This window comes from Phacochoerus africanus, chromosome 2, assembly GCF_016906955.1.
Source record: "Phacochoerus africanus isolate WHEZ1 chromosome 2, ROS_Pafr_v1, whole genome shotgun sequence".
In the NCBI taxonomy this organism is placed as follows: domain Eukaryota; kingdom Metazoa; phylum Chordata; class Mammalia; order Artiodactyla; family Suidae; genus Phacochoerus; species Phacochoerus africanus.
The window spans coordinates 275,616,913-275,638,669 of NC_062545.1; the positions used below are offsets into that span (position 1 = coordinate 275,616,913).

General features: G+C 56.1%; 1 protein-coding gene across 9 annotated transcripts in view; it reads left to right on the forward strand.

The window, feature by feature from the left end:
* Positions 1 to 587: 587 nt before the first annotated feature.
* Positions 588 to 21,757, forward strand: part of NTNG2 (netrin G2) — a 71,061-nt gene continuing 49,891 nt past the window's right edge. For 2 of the 9 annotated variants that reach the window (XM_047768766.1, XM_047768767.1), the window contains exons 1-2: positions 597 to 1,216; positions 4,978 to 6,031. In XM_047768766.1, coding sequence (XP_047624722.1) covers positions 5,819 to 6,031 — 213 coding nt within the window. In that variant the 5' untranslated portion in view covers positions 597 to 1,216; positions 4,978 to 5,818. Of the gene's footprint in view, positions 1,217 to 1,299; positions 1,896 to 4,977; positions 6,032 to 21,757 lie in introns of all 9 variants that reach the window. The other 7 variants (XM_047768761.1, XM_047768763.1, XM_047768770.1 and 4 more) reach the window with 7 other exon arrangements.

Sequence of the window (21,757 nt, forward strand, 5' to 3'; positions counted from 1 at the left end):
TCCTGTCCCCCCCAGTTCTGCACTCCCTCCCGAGCTGGCTTGGCTTCGTCAAAAGCAGGGCCCGTCAGGGTGGAGGCGGCGATGTGTCAGCTGGTATTCAGGCTCTGGTTGTGCGCTCAGATCGCTCCCCCTCCCCATCTCCCCAAATCCACCCACCCACCCCTTTACCCACTGCTCGGGGCCTTCTGGGTGGCAGCACTTCACAGAGGGAGACGGAGCAGCAGCCCTGAGCCCTTGGCTGTTGCGGGTGGGCGGACTGATTCACCTGGCCCCCTCCCTGGTGTCGATGGGGCAGCCCCCCCACCCATGGGCGCTGGCACCCGGTCAGGCCCCGGGGTTGTGGAAGGGGAAGCTGCAGCCCCGCGGCGCCTGACCCGAGCTGCCTGAGGATGCGCTCTGCGCGCAGGGACCCGCTGGCCCCCGGGCCGGGAGGAGATGTTTAGGCTGCGACCCCCGGGAGCAGGCTCGCTGCCCCGGCCGCCTGCTGGGGCCACCCTGGCCGCGGGCCCGCCGGGACGCCCCTGCTCGCGGCGCCCCTCCCCGGGCCCTGGCGCGTCCCCGGAGTCTCGCAGTATTTCCTTCCTGCACCTTTAAGAAGACCGTTGCTCCGTGGTGGGATGGTGTGTTAAAGCCACACAGAGGAAGTTACGCAGCCCGGATCAGACCGAGAGATAAAAGCCCCGATGGTGACCGTGAGTGATGGCAAGAGGATTTAGCCTCGGCATTAACTTGGAGCGGAGTGCAGGGGGGCCGTGAAGCGCCCCGCCATCTGGCCCGCGACGCGCCGGGGGGATGCCCCGGCGCCCCGACGAGCAGCCGCGAAGCCCACCCGGGCCGGGGGCTACCCGGCGCCCGAGCGCGGGTCCTCTGCGAGGCGCCCGGGGGGCCCGAAAAGTTTGCACTTGTTAGCGGCGACCTCCCGCTCGGCCCGGGCGGGCGATGCGGGCGGCGCGGGCGGCCCCCTCCCCCGGCCCGCGTCTCCGGGACGGCTGCGGGCGGGCCCCCCGGCGGCCGGAGGGCTCCCCAGCTCCGATCTGACGGCCGCGGCGGCCACAGCGGCAGCGGGAGCGGGAGCGGCGCGGGGAAGGAGCTCCGGCTCGCAGCCCTCCGGCCCTCGCCCCCACCCAGCGCCAGCCAGACGGGGGAGGCAGAGCGCCAGAGGGTGGCGGTCCTCGGCCTCCCGGGTCTCCGCTCCGGGAAGCTGCTCCGAGCCGGGGTAAGGCGGGCGGGGAGAGCCCGGGAGGCGAGAGGGGGGGAGAGAGATGCTGCAGCTTTGCCAGCCTGGTTTCATTTTGATAGGGCTTCGGTGACCATGCAGGCTTTCCCGGGGCCCAGGAGCCACTTAAAGCACCCAGCAAAGGCTCGGATGCAAAAGTTATCTGCTGGCGGCTGTTACTAGCGGAGGGCTGGAGTCGCTTGGAGAGGGGTGTGTGAGTGTGCATTTGTAGCAGCATCTTAAAGGAGTAGCTTGTCTTCCTGGCTGGCTTTCCCCCAGCACGGTCTTTTTGCACCGTGTGTGTGAGTGGTGGGGATGGGATGTTGCAAGAATGCCTGGATGTGTTTGCGAAAAGGAAATTAACCCTTCTCTCGCGCCGTTCCCCCACCCCAATTTAATCGCCACCCTTTAGAGCCACCCCCCGTTCCTCCCATCTCCTTCCCCTCTCTGGAAACTGGGTATGTGTGAGTTGCACAGAGAAACTCTGCGTTCCAGCGGCGGCTAGAAACTTCCTCCCCGGCCCTGGAGGGGTGGGCTAATGGGAAGGGGGATGTGCCTGGACCGGCTTGGGGACAGTGTGGAGTCGACCCTCGAGCTGAGTGGCACGCAGATGGTGGGAGCAGAGACCGGGGAAGGCGGGAAGAGGACCGGTGGGCTCGCAGGGTCCATCCGCTCCGGAGTAAGTTGCCTGCCCGGGGCGTGGGGGGTGGGGTGGGGGAGCGGCGGCGGCGGTGGCGGCGGCGGCGGGGTTGCTGCTGGCAGCAGCGCTGGGGGATAAGGATGCAACTAATTCCCGGGCGCTTTGCTCGCCGTCTTCTAATTAAGGGAGGCGGTGCCAAATGGGGGGGCACCCTCGGTGCCGGCTGGGCCTTTATTAAAGGCGTGATTATTAATTGCTCCCGCAGCTTGCACTCAACTTCGGAAAGACAGAAAGCAACTGCGGGATTGCGGGGCACGTCCCCTCGCGCTGCCCACCCGAAGCGCGGGCTCGACTCCGACCCCCTGGCGTCCGCGGTCGGGGGCTGACTCCGCCCGCCGGTCCCCCGCCCCGGCCCGGGTCGCCCAGCCGAGAGCTCCTGCTCCAGCCCCACCCCCCGCGCTCAACTTTTCGGGGCTCCAGGCCACCGAGAGAGCCTGGGGGGGCGCCGGGAGCCACAAAAAGCTCCCGTTCCGGGGCCGTGCGGGGCAGGGGGTCCCCGGCCGCCGGAAACGGGATGCTCGCTCGGGCGGCGGTGAGCGGGACAACTACTGAACCCGGCCCGGGGTGGGGATGGGCCGGGCTGGAAGGTGACCCCCGCCTGGAGCCGGCTCCCCTTTCCTTCCCGGCCGCCCGCACCCCCCCCCCCCCCGAAGGCTGATTTCACCCCCTTCCGCCGACCCCGCCGGGAAGGGAGAAGGAACTTGGGGGCGGGCTGGGTCCCCGGAGAAGCCCCGAGCGCACCTCTCCAAGGACAACCCCTCCCCCCAACGAGGCTCCGCGGCCACCGAGGCAAGTTTCCCACGAGGCGAGGGCGCAGCCGGCAACTCCAGGGAGGAGCCTGCTTCGAGAAGCCCAGCCAGCTCCGAGAGGCGCTAATTCAATAAGACAGAGAAATCTGAGTTCAGAAATCCTGGTAAAATCTAATTTTCGGGTTTTAATACCCTGGCTATCAGCCCCCCTCGGTTCCTGAGGACTCTTAAAAGAAAATAAAGCGCATTGATTCTATTTGTTCCTGGGAGCTGCAGTTTCTTAATAATATCAGGTGAAGATTTATTTTCCAAGGAGAAAGCGATCCACCGGGATACAACCTCTCACTCTGAAATGTCCCCTACTGGTTTCTCACTCCCTGCTCTCCGCCGGGCTCTTCCGGGGACTCTTGAGTCTTCCTCCCCACCTCCCCCTTTTATTTTTTCTTTTGGGCAAAAACCCGACTGTAATATTCTCTGCTGAGCTCACAATTCCCTTACGATGCCAGCAACACCCAATTGATTGATTAGTTGTAAACACATCTCATCCCCCCTTCCCCGGCGGATTTTGTGGTTGCTGGCTTCCCACCACCCCTTTGCCAGGCAATGCCTGGCAATTTAAACCGACTGAACTGCTAAGAAATGAATAGGTTTGCTAGGCGCGCCGCCACCCCGCTCACCAGGGCCTCCGACCTCGGAGCCTTGGAGCCTCCCTGCCTCCCCCTGCCCACCCTCCAGCATGGTCCAGGCAGGGAGCAGCACGGGTCCTGCGGATCAAGGGAGCCAGCGGCTGGGCCCTCCCTGCCAGCCACAGCCGCGCCCTGGTGTCCCGCACCAGGAGCGCCCTGCCTGTGAGGGAACAGCTGGGAGCCCCGGGCTGGAAGAATTAATTAGGGACGTGCTGTTTTCTGGGCAAAAAATGAAGCTCAGGTAGAGGCTTCCAAACCTTTGCCGACCGCGCTATTTTATTTTTACTACATTTTCTCAGGTTGTAAAAATAGTCTCCAGGCAGGTTCTTTCTGAGAGTTTTCTAGCAAGGAGCACATTCAGGGCCAGGCAGACACTCTCACACCACTTCTCTTGAAACAGGCAGAGGTGAGACGGGAACGTCCTGTCCCCTTGGCTCCTCTCATCCATCTCCATCAAGAGCCCTTCAGCCAGAGAGAGGGGCAGGGGCCGCCTTAATGCAGATTTATGATTCCCCCAGCCTGGAGCCAGGGGCACAGGCTGGGGACTTCTGGGGAGGTGCTGAGCGGCCGGGCCCCCTTGGGGCAATGTCCACCCCTCCCAGTTTGTCATTTTTGGCAGGAGTATGTTTGTCTATCTGGATGGAGAATGGAGTTTCGTGGATGTGTAGTTAACTCTTCAGGACGCTCTAGGTTCAAGGTCTGCAGACGATGGCAGGTGAGAGTCAGGTGAAAGCACCAAGGCTGCAGCAGTTTGGGGATTTAGATGCAATAATTGTCGACACAATAACCAGAATTAATAACTCCGGCGCTTCTCCTGCGACTCATTGTGGTAACCTTTGCCCTACTGGCTAGCATTTTTGGCCAGGATCCCACACTGGCTGGACTCAAATTCTCCTGGTAATTTATCAAGTGCCTGGGAACACATTGCATTGCTGGAGTCATGTTTTTCGCAATACAGCATTCATCTTAGTTATATCTATTTGGGCTTTTAAGTAAGTATTGGTAGCTTAAAATAGTAAAGCCGTAATCATGACAGCCATCTCTTTCCAAACACACCCTCTAAGGATGGCTGCAAAATCTTGGCTTGATCAGAAAATCTAAGAGGACAAATCATTGTCCCTTCTATCAGTCTTCAATGTCCCGAGTTTCTTACAGTTAAACATTAAACTCACCATTTCAGGGTTTTGGAGAGATATTTTTGGCACCTGGTTGGTAACTGGTGGCCAGCGCATGGACCGCTTTTTACCTGTACCTGTCCACACAGTCTCATCGACACCTCTCGTTTGCCTTTTCATCTCTGTCTTCAACAGTTTCGACGTTTTGACTTGTCGGCCGTGCTATTTTAAAGCAACCATTCCGTCTCGGCTCCTGGGGCTGTTCAGGAAAGTCACTGACCCCAAGCAGGGGCACTTCTGCCCACCCCGACACCCCCATAAATAAGGAGAGAGCGCATCACCTTTTAAATAACGTGCCTGATCTCCAAATGCGCCAACTCCGATATTAGTAAAAATAACCCAGTTTCCTCCGAAGGCCTTGCTAATGCAGCCTCATTACTTTGCACATTTTGCCAGAAAAGCTTTTGTTCTTATATGTCTTTATCCCCCTTCTCTATTTAATTTGTTGCAGGTGTTGTTGCTAATGAGCTCCCTCTTCCCTTCTTACAATGAAAGACAAGCCAGACCCCGGGTACCTGGATGGATTGGGAGCTGAAGTCTCAGAAACTTCCTAATAAGTTGCCACTGGCTACCAGCCAGGGTCAGCTGCCGCCCCCCCCCCCATTAGTGCCTGTTCCCCACCAAAGCGGAGCCAAATAAGCTTCTCCCCGGTTAACACCTCAGTAGCTTTGTTATGTTTCAGTCCAGCTGCACAATTGTTGTCACGTTCAGCCCACATGAAAAGAAATCTCTTTATTGGTCTGAGATGCCGAGTCCAGTCCCATAGAGGGAACATGTTCGCGGCTAACTGGTAAACCTCCTGATTTTATTTTATCTTTACAACGCAGGCCGGAGGGCTGTTTTGCAGTTGTGTTGAGCACATCACACATTAAGGGCCCTTTAAAGACCTGGATTGATTGGAAGGACAAAAATTAAAAGCAATCTGATCCGGCCTCGTGCCAGATCCCTGAGGATTTTCTCCCTCTCCCGTTTCTAGCCACTGTCACAATTTGAGAGTCTGCCTGATTTGATCAGATTCACCTCTGGGAGAGGTGTGATGCCAAGGTTAGGAGGACACAAAGTTGTGGGTAACTTCTTGATCTGCCCATCAGCAGTCTGAGAAACGCTGGCTCTGAGTTTTCCATATCGGCTTTTTGGAAAAAACGAGTCCCTCGCTGTTTGCAACCTGGCAGTCCCTGGGACATCCGGCCTCCATCGCCTGGTAGATGTGACATTTCCATGCTGAGGCTGCCTGACCCAGTCGCCGCCTCTCCAGGCCCCCTCCGGGCCGCACCCCTGCGGACTGCGCCGCCATGCTGCACCTGCTGGCTCTTTTCCTGCACTGCCTCCCACTGGCCTCTGGGGACTATGACATCTGCAAATCTTGGGTGACCACGGATGAAGGCCCCACTTGGGAGTTCTATGCCTGCCAGCCCAAGGTGATGCGCCTCAAGGACTACGTCAAGGTGAAGGTGGAGCCCTCAGGCATCACGTGCGGAGACCCCCCTGAGAGATTCTGCTCCCATGTAAGTCGGCCCCCCAGTATTCTGTGTCCTCAGGCCAAGTGGGAGGGGGTCTGGGCCCAACCCTTGGGATGGAGCAGAGCGGGAGGACCAAGGTTGACTTTCTGGCATCTTGGATTGGGACCAGGTCCCTGTCCCACCTTAGAAATCTGCAGAAGGGAAGGCCGCCCTGAGGATGCCGGAGTCACGTGACATCGTGCTTTGCGGTGGGGAGATTCTTGGCCAGGTGATCACTAGATCCTCCCTGCTGGGGAAACCATAGCAGTCACCGGTCCCTAGCCTTGCAGACAAGCCCCGCCTTCCCTGTCAGAAGTCTGCATCAGGGCAGGCGGGTGAGCAGAGCCCAGTTTGCCAGGTTGCACTCTGACCTCCCTCTGTTCATCCCTCACGGCACCGCCCCCTAGTCCAGTCCAGCAACCAGATCTGCCAGGCGAGGGCATGCCAAGCACCAAGCTGGCACTTTGCAGGGAAAGCTTTGATAGACGTGCAGAGGGGGTTCACAGGGAGGCAGGAAGGGGTCAGACCAGGCTGCACGCTATGGCAGGTCCCACTCCATCACTACGCTCGAAGTCACTGGTCAAGTCCGGGGAAGGCAGACTTTCAGGTGCTGTCACCTGAGGCCCTAGTTAGAGGAGGATAGAGTCCGAGAACCTTGGAGATGTCAACACTCAAGTCACCTTAACAGCAGCAGTAACAGTGGTGGGGATGGTTTATGGGAGCCTCCCAGTGGGCAGGCTAAGAGTCATTCCACAGAATGCTTCTGTGGGGCTCAAGTAGATTCAGGGGTGGGCTCTGGACTGGTGGCCTCTCTGGGCCTCGGTTCATCATCTGTAAAGTGAACCCACTGGTAACACAGACCGGGTCGCTCTAAGGAGTGAGCAAATTCACACTAAACCGCTCAGAATAGGGTCTGGCACAGAGCAAGAGCCCTTCGATAGCAGTTATTATCATTCCCATTGTACAGATGGAGCAACTGAGGCCCGGAGTCACAGCCCAGGAAGTGGTGAAGCTGTGATTCTTCAAGGGCCTGGCTCCAGAGTCACTGAGTTAATTTGCCTCCCTGGAGGTGCGTTCCCACTGGAAAGAGCTCTGCAGGCCGGGGCAGGGCAGCCAGGCTGCAGGAGCTGACGGGAGAGGCTCAGTGTCATCCTTGTGTGGCTACTGTGTCCTGGGGGAGCCTTCAGGGCTCTGGGTTTATGGCTAGATGGAGCAAGAGTCCCCCCCGGGCTCCTGAGGACATCTTAGTCCTGTGGGGCACTTTGGTCCTAACCTAGAGCAGTTAGCCTGGGAAGATACGTCCCCACATGGACAGGAGGCTGTCACTGTGGGTGGTGGCTGGGCTGGCAGGTGCCAGCTGGGGAGGGACAGGGGAGGGATGGAGAAGGCAGCACAGGGCCAGGATCTGGAGACTGGATAATCCGCGGGCATCACTGTCCTGGAGACCGCAGGGCTTCTCCGGCTCAGGGGCGGGCAAGGGGGTCACCCTCTGAAGGTCAGGGGCAAGACCAGTGTGGGAGGACCCCAGCTCTGAGTCCACCCCGCAGGCTGGCCGGCCACCCCAGCTCATGGAAGGACCTCTCCACACAGTCCCTGAGCAGTCAACTGCTGCCTCTTGTATTAGAGTCTCAACTGTATTTCTTCTTTTAAATATTAATCATTGTCTTAATGTGCTGGGGGAAGGGGCATGGGGCAGGGCAGCGAAGTCATAAAACCCTGGACCAGCTTCTGGTCAAGGCTCGAAGGGTAGCACTGTCCCCCAAATGCCAGGCTGAGGCCCTCTCCTGGCCGAAGCTGGCTCAGGATGCCCTTGGCCCTGGACCTCTGCCCTGCCCCCCTGCCCTGCCCCCACTCTCGCAGACAGAACCCAGTGCGGCTGTGGGAGTCGGGTGGTCACCCCACCACAGCCCTGATGCTGTCCAGGACGTGTCCTTAGGCCCTGGGCTCTGAAAGGAGCTTTTGTCCCCTTCTTCTCCTCCCCTGGGAAGAGCAGCGGGGGCCGGGGGGGTGGGGGGAACAGCATCTCCGCCACCCTCCGCCTAGGTAGGCCCTCAGTGTCCCGACACCTGTCTGATGAACTTAAATATTTCATTACGGGCTGCCATCCGGCTCTGCCTTTGATTACAAATGTGCAGCCCGCGAGCATGGGGATGCTGCCTCGGCTGGCTTCTGCGGGGAGGAGAGGGTCACATCCAGATGGATTCAGGTTCTGCGCGTGTCTCATTAAATCTCTAGGATGCTCTGAGGTGGGTACTGTTCTAATCCCATTTTAGGGATTAGAAAGTGTTGGCTAAATCCTGCCAAGGTCATTCCGTCTAGAGGGCAGGCTGGGAACCTGTGCTTGGTCAGGGCCCCTGCTGAACACACCAGGCTGCTCGGCCTTCACTATCCCAGCTGCAGTCAAGTAGAGATAGATGATACCGTAGGTGTGTAGGATACAGTCCAGCCCCTGGTGTTCGGGCACATAGTAGGTACTCAGTGTGCGCTAGCTTATTATTGTTGCTGTTTTGCCCTCGGGAGTGTCCCTGCCTTTGCTTAGCCTCTCTCCAGCCCGAGGACGCCAACGCCCTGTATTCCTAGACTCACGGCAGCAGGCAGTGGATGTGTGGCCCGGAGGCTTAAACTCCTCCAGCTACGGGTGGTGGTATTAACCAGCCGCCAGGGGGCGCCCTAGCAGTACCCAGGCGGCCCGCTGCCCCTTGAGCCTCACAATTGCCCAGCGGGCCCCTGTTTCCTGGCACCCCTCCTGCTGCAGGTGTTGGGCCTGTCCCAACATCCATCCGACCGGAGCGTGATCCCTGGAGCACCCTGAGGGTGCAAGAGGGGACGAGGGGCGACAGCCCCTTTCAGGGTTCAGGGTCCAGACCCTCTCCCCGCCGCTGGGCTTTTTCGTCCTTCTGCAAGGCCACCTGAGAAGGGAATTGTAAATTCCAGCTTGGTGAGGAAGGGGAGGAGGGAGGAAGACCAAGATAAATGAATAAATAAAAACCTATTGGCTCTAAATGCACAATGAGAATTAATAGGGCTGAGCTCTCAAGCAAGGATTCTTGGGCAAGGGCAAAATTTCAACGAGGGCTGCGGGAGAAGGCAGGCGGCCCCCTCCCCCAGACTCCTCCCAGAGCAGCACCAGAGGAGGCTTCTCTGCTCCTCGCAAGACCCCTTCGGGACAGGGAGGGCACTGCTCGGTGTGAAGACCAGCCCCGCAGCTTCCAAAAGAGCCGTTCATTGCCCACCAGCCACACACACTGCCATGAAAGCAAGGGAGAAACCCTTTCCTTGTGCCAGAAGCTAACCCTAGAGCCTCAGGAGGGAGACGCTGAGGAAAGAGGGTGGGGGACACAGGCCAGGCAGGTGGTGTTTAAAGCGATCCTACAGAAATTCCCTGGGGGTGCAGTGGGTTAAGGATCCGGTGTGGTTGCCGTGGCTCCCGGCCCTGCTGTGGCAAGGGTTCAATCCCTGGCCCGTAAACTTCCGCATGCCATGGGTGTGGCCAATAAATAAATAAAGTGATCTTACAGTTCATTCCCCCCTTGCTACCCAAGTGCAGTCCTTGGACTGGCCCAGTTAGAAATGCAGACTCTTGGGCCCCTCCCCAGACCCGCGGAGCCGGAAGCTGCATTTTAACAAGCAGTCCGGACGCCTGGGAAGCACCAGGGGGAGCGCTGTTCTGCAGAAGCCACCAGTGAGAGTGAAACCCTATTGATGACGGGCAGGCAAGGGACCTGTGGTTCCCTTGGGATCTTTGCAGCCTAAGGGGGAGGTCGCTGCTGAGGGAGAAAGGCAAAGAGCAGGAGGATTCTGGGGCCTGGGAGTGAGCTCAGATTCCTGAATGTTGGAGACCCCAGTGGAAGGTTCCAGAAAGGAGGGGCAGTAGTCTGACAAGAGCCACAGGCCCGGAATCTAAAGACCTGAGCTCGCATCTCAGCTCTGCTGCTTGTGGGCTGGGTGATCCGTGGCAGGTCTTCCAATCCTCCGAGCCTCAGTTTGCCCATCTGTAGTGGGAGGTGTGCTGGCTGCCTTGCCTGCCTCTCCCGCATCCTGGGAGAAGGAAGTGTCTCTCTCGGAATATCTCGGAGCACGTTCTCTTCCAGTGTGAGGCTTCGATGGTGGCGTTGATCCAGTCTTGATCGCTTGGACGTCTTCCACGGTGAAATGGGTGATCGGGAAACGCTTTATCCAAGGAGGCTTTAGCACACAGGGGCGCCTGGGTCTTGGACCCAGAGATGGCCGTGAAGTCGTGTCTTTGAGCACACATCTTCCTCAGAACCTGCTGTCCTTTCTCGGTACCCTCCCTTTACCCGGATGCAGAGCCAGTGACCCCCCATCCCTCCCCCGGGGGTCTGCTTGGCTGATTACTGCAGCCAGCAGGTGGGTCCTGGAGGCCTCGAGCCCCTCCCCACCATCATGTTGAATGCCACGTGCAGAATCAAGGTCACGGATGCCCCGCCTCCTGCCAGATCTCAATGAAATGTTTCTGTCCCGGGTCCTGAGCTCACCAGCCCCCCGGCTCTTCACTCTGTGTTCTGGCCCCAAACCCGCAGGGGAGAGCCTGGGAACACCCCTCCCCAGGCACAGCTAGGAGCGGGAGGGGAGAGAACTCTTGCAAAGCCAAGTAGACGACGGGAGAAACATGGCAGACATTGAGGGTGGCGCGTAACCCGCTCCGAGTGGGTGAGACGGAGACCTACTGCTCCAGGCTCTGAAAAAGGATGAGGGTGCCCCCCACCCCAGCTTCCTCGATCCCCTCACCAGGAAATTTCCCACCCTCTTGCCTTTGCCAGAGCTGCCTCCTCCACTGTGAACACCTTCTTGGCTTCCTTCATCTCCAAGGCTTGCGTGTTTACCTGGATAATCCAGGTTCATTTTTCAAGGTTTGGGTTGGACCCCACCTCCTCCAGGAGGCTCTCTCTGACTCCCTAGCCCAGGTGGGTTAAAAGGCCTCATCTGGTCGCAGCCCTGCTCATGCTTGTGGCCCAGTGACTGAGAGCTCAGGCCCCCGGGGGCAGAGAGGTAGAAGTTGTGATCCTGTGCTGTGTGACCTTTGGCATTAGCTTAACCTCTCTGAGTCTCCTTTCCTTAAATGGGACCATAGGTTCAATACACAAAGGGAACTGTCCTGAATGCACAGTAGATACTCAATCCATGCTAGTTGATCCTCCTGATATTTGCTTCCCCCGGGACTGTGAGCTCCTCAGAGGCAGGGCTGCCTTGTTCAGCTTTGCCTCCCCCCTCTCTGCTCGGTCCCTGCTCCGTAGGCGTTCACTGAGCCAGTGCATGGGTGGGTGGAAGGACAGTGTGATCCAGGAAGTCTTCTTGGAGGAGGAGAGATGCGGGCTGAGACTTACAGGAAGAGCTAGGGTTTTGATCAGAGCAGAGGAGGCACCCATAAGCCTCTGCTTCTTTCGAGTCCCTGTTCTGTGGGATTTTTGATCAGAGGACACCAGGAGGCCTGCACAGCTCCTCCTTAAGCGGGAAGTGACTTCGGAACCTGAGTTTCACCCAGCCCTTCGTTAAAGCCGCTCAATCTCTTGAAACGCCCGAGGCAGGGCCCAGCCTGGGACAAGAATAGTTCCATGTGTGACATCTTGTGGCTCAGTGCAGTCTCCTTCCTGGGGAGCGGACAAGTGACAGGATGGGGGCAGCAGTGCCTGCAGGAGCCGGGGCCCCCACAGGGCAGAGCCTGGCCTTTTACTTCTCTTAAGGGAATGGGTTTGGGTGCAGACATCCAGTGGAGGGTAGTGGGCAGAGTCCCTGGGGTGCCAAGGAAAAGGGAGAAGGCGGGGGGGGGGGCATCTTTCCAAAGGGGGTCGGAGACTTAGAGGTTCTAGAACTTTCAAGCTTCTACACCCTCCCATCCCCAGGCTTGTCCGCCTCTTCTGTCTCTACATTCCCAGCCCTGACTTTTTTTAGATGTATATTCATTTTTCTCCTCTAATGCACGTATTAGCACAAGCTGCCTCAAATCCCACGTGTGATTAGGCGGGGGATGGATGGATGGACGATGGATGGACCGACAGGCAGGCTACACCGGAGTGGATGAGAACCTGCAGGTTGGGAGGGAGCTGAAAGGAGTGCTAACTCATCCTGCCCCTTCTGGGCTGTGGGACTCTGGATAAGTCCCTGGTGCTCTGAGCCTCGATTTTCACATCTGAAAATGGGACGATACTAAACACGACCTTGAAGGAAGATTGTAGGGATGAGATCAGACAAGGCACATAAAGCCCTCAGCTGGGTGCCTGGCACAAAATAAATTTTCCAAAAAAGGCTTTTGTTTTTTTTTTTTTCCCCATCCTAGAATTTAGCTTGAGAGACAAAAGGAGTAAAAGTAGGAGTTCCCGTCGTGGCACAGTGGTTAACGAATCTGACTAGGAACCGTGAGGTTGTGGGTTCGATCCCCGGCCTCACTCAGTGGGTTAAGGATCCGGCATTGCCGTGGGCTCTGGTGTAGGTCACAGACGCCGCTCGGACCCCGTGTTGCTGTGGCTGTGGTGTAGGCCAGCAGCTACAGCTCTGATTGGACCCCTAGCCTGCTAAAAAGACCAAAAAAAAAAAAGGAGTAAAAGTAAAAAATAACAGAAGAGCCTATTGGGGAGTTCCTGTCATGGCTCAGTGGTTAATGAATCTGACTAGGAACCATGAGGTTGCTCAGTGGGTTAAGGATCCAACGTTGCCGTGAGCTGTGGGGTAGGTCAAAGATGCAGCTGGGATCCTGCATCGCTGTGGTTGTGGCTGTGGCTGTGGCTGTGGCTGTGGTGTAGGCTGGTGGCTGTAGCTCCGATTAGACCCCTAGCCTGGGAACCTCCATGTGCTGCGGGTACGGCCCTAGAAAAAAACAAAGCAAACAAAAAAAAAAGAAGAGCCTATCAGCCAAGCATGTCAGGCGGGGTAGAGTCAATTCCCACAGCGTGACATGAGACAAGAACATGTGGATAACAGGGAGGGGACAAGGCACTCCACCTTCATCAAAGCCCCCTCCCCGCCCCCGTATGCCACTGTTCCATTGGGTGGATGCCTGGGCCAAGGCGCTCCAAGATCCGCTAAATGGAGCTGGGATTCAGCCTTCCTCTGCCTGGCAGGGAGGGATGAGGCCCAGGGTGTCAGGGAGGTGGGGAATGGTGGGTAGGCTGGGACCCCAGGGCGCCCACGGGGCATGGAAGTCCTGAGCCGTGGGAATGGAACCGAGCTTGGCAGGCTCAAAGAAGCAGGTGCCAGGCTGAGGCCCCTCACCCTCAGTGCCCAGCCGTCACCGCCCCAGGAACAGGGTCCTGGCTGCAAAGCTCTGTTCCTGTCACACAGCCCAGGACCTGGCCAGGGTCCACCTGGCCCACAAGGATGCCCAGCTCCTTGATGGGACCAGAGTGGTGAGGGCAGTGGGAAACGGCAGATGATGCCTGGTTCTGTTGGGCTTTGGGTTGCAGGTTCTAATTTGTTTTTCATCACAGCAGATTTGCTTAAATAAATGAAAATGTGTTTCTAATTCCCCAAGCATCCACCAACTGTGGGGGGCGGGGCGGGGCGGGGCTGGGCAATGGGCGGGAGGGGGGCATCCTGTCAGAGTAGAATGAGCAGGAGATGGAAAGTGGGTGTGCTGGGCCCCAGCAAAGCCTCCCCGCTGCTGAGACACCAGGCCGAGCCCCCTTAGACTCAGTTTCCCCAACTATGACGGATGGGGTTTGGCTAGACTCATCAGTTCGTCCAGCGTCCTGGGTGACTGCAGGTACAGTCTTGGAGTTTGGAGAAGTCCATGCTGGGGTTCAGCCTTGGTCACTGTCAGTCAAAACGGGGGGGATTCCAGTGCAAATAGAGGGGTTCGGAGCACGTGTCTTGTGCTCAGTAGAGCATTAGGCTTTTTTTTTTTTTTCCCAAGTTCAAAATCTCTTCATTATAGTATTCTATTGAAGGAAAATCAAAACAAAGAAAAAGCCAAGTGCTAAAAATGTAATGCTTCATCATATCGTTTCTCCCTGGTTTCTGCCTCTAAATCCTTTTTCATTTTTTTTTAATTGAGATGTAATTCACATGACACTGTATTTGGTGTAGAGCATTAATGATCCGATACAGGTGCAGATCGCAGCAGGATGACCGTGGTTAAGTTTAGTTAGTATCTATACCCAGTTGCAGTTTCTTTTCCTGCGAAGGCATTCTTTAAAATATTTTTTAAATTAAAAAATTGAGCTGGCGATAGTCACGGAACATGAAATTAACCATTACATTTTGTTTAATGGGGGTAAAATGTATGGGACATTCAATTTGCCTCTTGGACCATTTTTAAGTGTACAGTTCTGTGGCTAAGTGCATTTAGCACACTTACGATGTCATGCCACCACCACCCCATCGGGTTCTAAGACATTTTCATCCCCTGAAAGGAAACGCCGTCTCCATCAGCAGGCATTCCCTCATCTTACCTCCCCCAGCGTTGGCAAGCACTGGTCTGCTTTCTGTCTCTTGCATTTGCCTAGTCTAGACATTTCATGTCAATGGAATGATACAGCGTGTGACTTCCTGTGTCTGGCTCCCTTCACTCAGCATGATGTTTTTGAGTTTCATCCATTTCATAGCATGAATCAGTCCTGCATTCCTTTTGATGGCTGAGTAATATTCCACAGTGTGTTCTCCCACATTTTGTTGATCCATGCATCAGTTGATGGGCATTGGGGTTGTTTCCACTTTGGGGCTATGATGAATAATATCATCACGAGCATTTAGGGACAAGCATTTGCGAGGACATAAGTTTTCATTCCTTTTGGGTCTATACCTCAGAGTGGCATTGCTGAGTCCTTTGGTAATTTTATATGTAAGTTTTTAAGGAACTGTCAAACTGTTTGCAGAGCAGCTGCGCCATTTTACGTTCCTACCAGCTCTGTGCAAGATTTCCAACTCCTCCGCATCATTGCCAATACTTGTTATTTTCGGACTTGGGTTTTGGGGTTTTTTTTTTTATTTTAATGGCTAGCCTGGTTGGTGTGAAGTGGTACCTCCGTATGATTTTGATTTGCATCTCCCTAATGACTAACGGTGCTGGGCATTGTGGGCTCATTAGCTATTTGTATATCTTTGGAGAAACATATTCTACTCCTTTGCCCATTTTTTCACTGGGTTGTCTTTTTGTTGTTGACTTGTACATGTTCTTTATATATTCTGGATACTAAATCCCTATCAGATATATGATTTGCAAATATTTCCCCCCTTCTATAAATAATCTTTGACTTTCTTGATTGTGTCTTTAATGCACTTCTTTTTTTATTTCAGAGAAGTCTAATTTACCCATTTTTTTTTCCTTGTGCTTTTGGTATCATGTCTGAGAAACCGTTGCTAAATGCAAGGTCGTGAATGTTTACCTCTATGTTTTCTTCTAAGACTTTTATAGTTTTAGCTTTTTGATTTAGAACGTTGGTCCCTTTCGAGTTAATTTTCGTATATGGTGTAAGACAAGCAACCGACTTCATTCTTTTAGATGTGGGTCTTCACTTTTCCCAGCACCATTTGTTGAAAAAACTGTTCTTTCCCCATGGAATGGCCTCGACGTCTTTGTTGAAAATCAGTTGACCGTAGAGGTATGGGTTTATTTCTGGACTCTCAAACGTATTCCACTGAGGCACTGAGCGCTCTATGTGCAGTTTTGCATTAAGTCCTCCCAAATATCCCGCATGGTGGAAACTGCCTTTCAGATGAGAAAACTGAGACCTGAATACTGAGGCCAAGTCCAGGCTCAAATTTAGACTAAGTCATTCAACCACTATCTCATGTGAGGCCCAAGCAGGGAGGAAGCTCAAATGCTCACCCCCCACTTCCCTCCCTCTCTATCCCACACCTATTCTTTCCTCCCCCCCCACCCCTGCCCCACCTGAGATGAGGTGTTAACCATGATTCCCAGAAGAGGGTATGGGGGAGGGAGGCTGTTGTGACCTGTGACCTCTCCGGTCTCCAAATGTCTCCTCTCCTGCTTCCACTCCCTCCCCCCCCCCCCCCGCCCACTCATCAAGACACCAGATTCTGTGTCTCCATCTTTGCTGCCCAGGCTGTGCTTGCACAAGAAAGGCTGGTGGTAAATACCCCCCAGGCAGACAGTGCAGTTTGGAAGGGGTCTTAGAGGTTATCTGAACCCCAGGAACCCCAATATCTATAAGCAAACGACAGCAGAACCGACTCCTCAGCGGGAGGCAGGGGCCTGGAACCTGGCGGCAAACACCCTCTGCCCCGACCCCTCCAAGTCCTAGGGCACCTGTGACCACAGTAGGAAACCACTGAGACAGTCCTGCTTCTGTCCCATTTCCCATACGGGGAAACGGAGGCCCAGCATGAGGGAGTGACTTCCTTGGGCCTCCGTGAGGGGACGGCAGACCCAGGAGGTCCAACCATAGGCCATGGGCACTCCCAGAAGAGTGGACTGGAGCCCTGGGGACATGCGGCCTCCACACCAAGTCCCTGTCCACCTAATCACGTCCCGGATCTGACAGCACGTGGTGGCCTTTGCTGGGGGGTGTGGGACACCTGCCTGAAAGCCATCTGCAGCCAGCAGGTGTCGGAGCTACCTTCAGGGTAGGTGTGGCCATAAGGTTCAAGTTTGCTCTCTGGTCTGCCCGGGGGCTCACACCTGTGTGTAACCCCTGGTGATCTGGCCCTGCTCGCAGCTGGCTCTCACAGGCCCTGGGGATTCTAGATCTTTGTCTCAGACCCGCCTCCACCCCCGCAAACTCTGACCGTCCTGGCTGTGGCAGCACCGTGAAAGGTGGACCAGAAGGGGAGGTCATGGCACGCGGGCGAGGCCAGAGGGGAGGCAGGATGCTGGGTGGAGGATTAGGGATCAGAACAAAGTCAGCATGGACAGTCCCCCTCTATGACGTGCGTGTGGTCCAGCCCCCGCCCTCCGCTGGGAGCTTCAAGGAGCAAGAGCCAGGAATCCATACCTGCACGAATCACCACTTGCTGGAGATTCTCCCACCCGCTCCATCGGAGGCCTCCCTGTGAGCCCAGCGTCTTGCAGAGCACTCTGTGTGAGGCATCTGTGTTCTGTCCACAGCAGTGGGATGGGTGTGTGGCCAGTGAGGAGAGGGAAGCACAGAGAGGTGGAGAGACCGACCCAAGTTTGCACAGCAACTTGACCACTGTCCCATCCTGCCTTGTCCGAAGTCTGGATGGCCGTCCTCGGGGACCCGGGATTTTGAGGTGCAGCCACAGAGGAGTCACCTCCCTTCTCAGGGTCTCCTTGATAGGAAGGAATTAAACACACCCTTGCTTGTGGATCCCTCCAGATTGAAATCTGGGGCTGTCTGGAGCTGCCCCTCCTCTTCAAGGGCTCCTGGCATCCTTCTCCCCCAGCACAGTCTGTCCTGGGGCCTTTGGGACCATTTGGGCCCCTCTCTTCCTCAGTCCACTCCCTCTGGCTGCCTGGGTCATTTGTCCACTTGACTCCAAGTGTCGCCCAGGGAAATAAAAGGAAATGAAACACAGTCAAGGCACTGCCCCTCGGTGGGAGCCGAAGCCCATGGCTGGGAAAAAGGGGCAAATGAGAGATGGAGCCTTCGGGTCGCCCTCAGCGCCCCCATCAGCCACAGCAGTGCCTGCCTCTGCCCGAGCCCACAGAAAGTGCACGGTGCCCCCTTCAGGGACTGCGGGCTCTCAAATTGTTCCCTCTGTCTGGGGAAATCGAGAGAAGGCAAAGGCAGGTGACAGTAGAAGAAGCCAGATGGCCAAAGGGTACACCGTCTCTGTCCCTGTCCGCGCCCCCCCCCCCCCGGCCCCGCAAGGCACCAACCGAAAGCCCATTGCCAACAGCTCTGGGTCTGGGATCCTGGGGACCTGGCTCCACATTAGATTGGCTGCCAGGAGCCTGGAGACCATGGGTCTCCACCCCCTTTGGGTTGTAAATTTCCTGCTTTCACTGGAAGAGGTTGTGTATTCAACCTCCCAACTCCACTGCCTTCCTAGATTTTGCTTCTGGCTTTGGGGACTTTCAAGCTTAGACAGAGGGAGAGGCACGAAGAGAGCAATAACTGGAGTTCCCATTGTGGCACAGTGGGTTAGGAATCCAACTGCAGCAGGTCGGGTCTCAGTGGAGGCACAGGTTCGATCCCTGGCCTGGCACAGGGGGTTAAAGATCCAGCATTGCCACAGCTGTGGCATAGGCTGCAAGTGCAGCTCAGATCCAGTCCCTGGCCTGGGAACTTCCATGTGCCATGGGTGTGGCCATAAATTTTTTAAAAAAGAGAGAGAACAAGTATCTGCCAGGCACTGGAGGACCCGGAGGGGACAGGCGAGGGCAGGACACCAACCTAAACCTCAAAACCCCAACCACAAAACCCCAGAGCAGGGCCTCCTACTGTAAGGGGATCACAGCCCCCTTGAGAATCCATGGTTCTCTGCCTAGAACAACACACACACACACACACACACACACAGTTGCAAACATTTGCAGGGCTTCTCAGACCACCCCGAGTCCACCTGTAAGCCCGTTTGCATCCTTAAGCTCAGGAAGATCACTGTTTGTCTTCTGGTCCTGCTGTCTGAGGGTTTTCCTGATCCTCCTCAGCCCAGCGACAACTTCCATGTGTGGAGCACCTACTGTATACCAAGCACCTGACCTGAAGTAGTAGCTCATTGAACCTTTCCAGAACTCCTACAGCAGGTCCTATATTTATACCCATTTTGATGGGGAGGAACCTGAGGCTCAGAGAGGTCAAGCCACTTGCCCAAAGTCGCACAGCTTCCAAGCAGTGGAGCCTAGTACCTCTAAGCTGGACCCAGTGCCTAGCTCCTCACCAGGCTGCTTAGCGGACCAGAGGCACTGAGTGTCTCCCAGGAAAGACTGAGGAGGTCATTGTGACTCTGGGCAAGTGTGTGCTCGCACGTACGCGTGGCCCTTTGTGGCAGGGGAGTGCGCTGACCCTGCCTGCCCCCCTCCCCAACACCCCGTCAGCCTGTGGAGGGGGGCTGGGGAGGAGCGATGGGAGTGTTTACTGCCCGCCTCTGCCCTTTGAGACATGACGGAGTCAGCTAATCCACTTAGTTGATAATTCACTTATTTCATGTCTATTTGGCAGCGTGCAGGCTCCCACGCACCAGCTCCGGGGAAGGCGAGATGGCTTTGCCTGGAGGAATCCGATCTGTTTTTCTGGGGAAGGAGTGGGAAAAAAATACACCCAAGAATGGACAATAATGGACCTAAAAATAGAGGGTGGGGGGAGGCAGGTGGGGAGCGAAGCCTCAGCCTTCTCCTGGGCTCCTCTGCCTCCACAGCAGCCCCCTACCCACGTGGGGTCCCCAGGGGGCAGGCTGCCCCCCATCCCAGGAAGAGGGTAGGAAAGGGCGAAGGGTAGGGAAGGGGGCTGAAGAGCGAGGCGCCACCCCAAGACGAGTGTCCTATCGCAGGGTCCTCTGGGCTGTGGCCTTGACCTTGGCTGCACATTGGCGTGTCCTGGGAAACCATAACCACTGACGCCCAGAAAGGGCGCTACTGCAAGGGTCTGGCATGGTTGGTCTAGGGGGGCCCCAGCTCCTGCGGGCTCTCTGGGGCGGGCCTGGCAGAGGATTTATTCAAGCTCCCCAGGGGGTGTGGGGTGCAGTCAAAGCTCAAGAACCAGCATTTCTTTCCCAGGGCTGCACTGGGTCCCTTCCATCTCTAAGCATCTTGCCTTTTAATCTTCAGCATCTTCTTTTTTCTTTAATTTAAAGACCAGAAGGGGAGTTTGCTCTCCGAATCTTTTCTTACTCTGACTGCAGGCGCCCTCTCCTTGCTCTGCTGCAGGGCCCTGAGGGGTGCTGGCCCCCCGCCTTACCCTTTGTTCCAGGTTCTTAACCTCTCTTTCTGGAAGGAGTCTGCCTGGCCGGAGTCTGGGCTTTCCCTGCGGCTGCTAAATGTCAAGGCTGCCCGCTGGCTCCGGGCCTCCCCTTTGGCCTTACCTCCTGCTCCCCACCAGGCTCCTGGCCCGGCTGAGTGCGTTAACCCCTCTCTCCCTGCAGCTCCTGCATGTCTGATCTGGCCCTTCGCTTGATCCTTCTGCATGGAGCATCCCCTTTCAGCCCGGTTGGATCTTCCTCTACCTGTCTGTCCAGAGCCAGCCCACCCATCCTTCTGGGCCTGTCCTTCTGAAATCCTGCCTCCCCCAGGAAACCTTCCTGACCTTCCCAGCCAGTTCCCCTCCTGGCTCATCATCCATGCCATTCTCTGGAAAAGTGGTCAATGCTCCCAAAAGGGTTAAAGTGCCCAGGTTACCGCAGGTGTGACCTTGAGCCTATAAAGCAGGGATGATGGTGGCAGCTGGGCCGGCATCATAGCACAGGCGGTCCTTCTTTGAATTTTTGGTACCTGGCTCCCCAACCTGGTCGGGCATCAGAGTCACTGCAGGGATTTTAACAACTGGTTGGTTGGTTGGTTCACTTTCAATCTGGAACAGAATTTCTGCTCTCGGGGCCCAGAAATAATTTCACACCCCTCCCCTTCCCAGGGGTCTTGATGGGCAGCATGGTTCGACTGCTGCTTCTTCAGGGCCATTTTGCATATGCCGAGGACTTTAGAAACAGTTGCTGACTAAGTGAATGAATAAATGAATGACACCGCACCAGCTCATCCTTGCCACCTCCGCCCCCACCCAGGGCTTCATCCAAGGAGCGATGCACCTGTCCAGGTGTACCTGGGGGTGGGCAGGCCCAGGCCCTTCTTGCTCTGTTCTCTACCCTGCTGCTTCTTAACTCCCCAGAGACCAGCAAGAAGAAGCCCCTAGAAGGTCTCGGCTTGTGGCTCTTGGCACAGACAGGTCCCACCCCTCTGGGTGCTGTGTCCACTCCTGTGACCTCCCTTCAAGCATGGAGGACCTAGAGAGGGGACCCGCCAAGGGGTGGGAGGTGGGTCACTGTGCAAACCCTAATGAGGCACCTAGTGTGTGCCAGGCCCCGCCCCCCGCCTTCAGGGAACACACAGTGGGGAGGGGACCACCCAGTAATTAACCAAAGAGATCACTAAGGAACCCAATCAGGTGCTCAGGGAGGGGAGGGTTAGCAGACACTGGCAAAGGGGCGGAGGCGGGGAGCTCCAGAGAGGGGCGGGGGGCAAGGGGGGGCTCAGAGAGGAGGGAGAGACTAGAAGGTCCAAAATGAGATGGGAAATTGGCCTCAGTCGGATCCTGAAATGATACGTACGAATCTCATATATGTTTTGTAGACCCCATCGCACAAAAATTCCTTCCACTGACACAACATCGTAAATCAACTATACTTTGATTTTTAAAAATGTTTTAGGAGTTCCCACTGTGGCGCAATAGGATGGGTGGCGTCTTGGGCGTGCTGGGACGCAGGTTCGATGCAGTACAGTGGGTTAAGGAGCCAGCGTTGTGGCATCTGCTGCTTAGGTCACAGCTGTGGCTCAGATCTGATCCCTGGCCCAGGAGCTCCATACACCGCAGGGTGACCAACAAAAGGAGAGAGATTTTATTGTTTTAATGCAAAGTTCATTTCACCATCCCTAAACCAAGGACTGGGGCTCTGGGAAGAGGTAGGGTGGCACCGTGGGCCTGTCCCAGAGCACGTATTTTGGAGCTTCTAACAGCAGCTCTGCCCTTTTCTGGGCAAAGTGCGAGTGGGCATCTTCCCTGATCCATCGGTGCCTCTGTTTCTCCATTTCGAACATGAGATGATGTCATGAATATTGAAAATGACATCGCACGCAAAAAATCATAATCTCAGTATCTGGCGCTAAAAAAAAAAGGACTCAGTGAGGAAGTTTCTAAAGGAGAAATA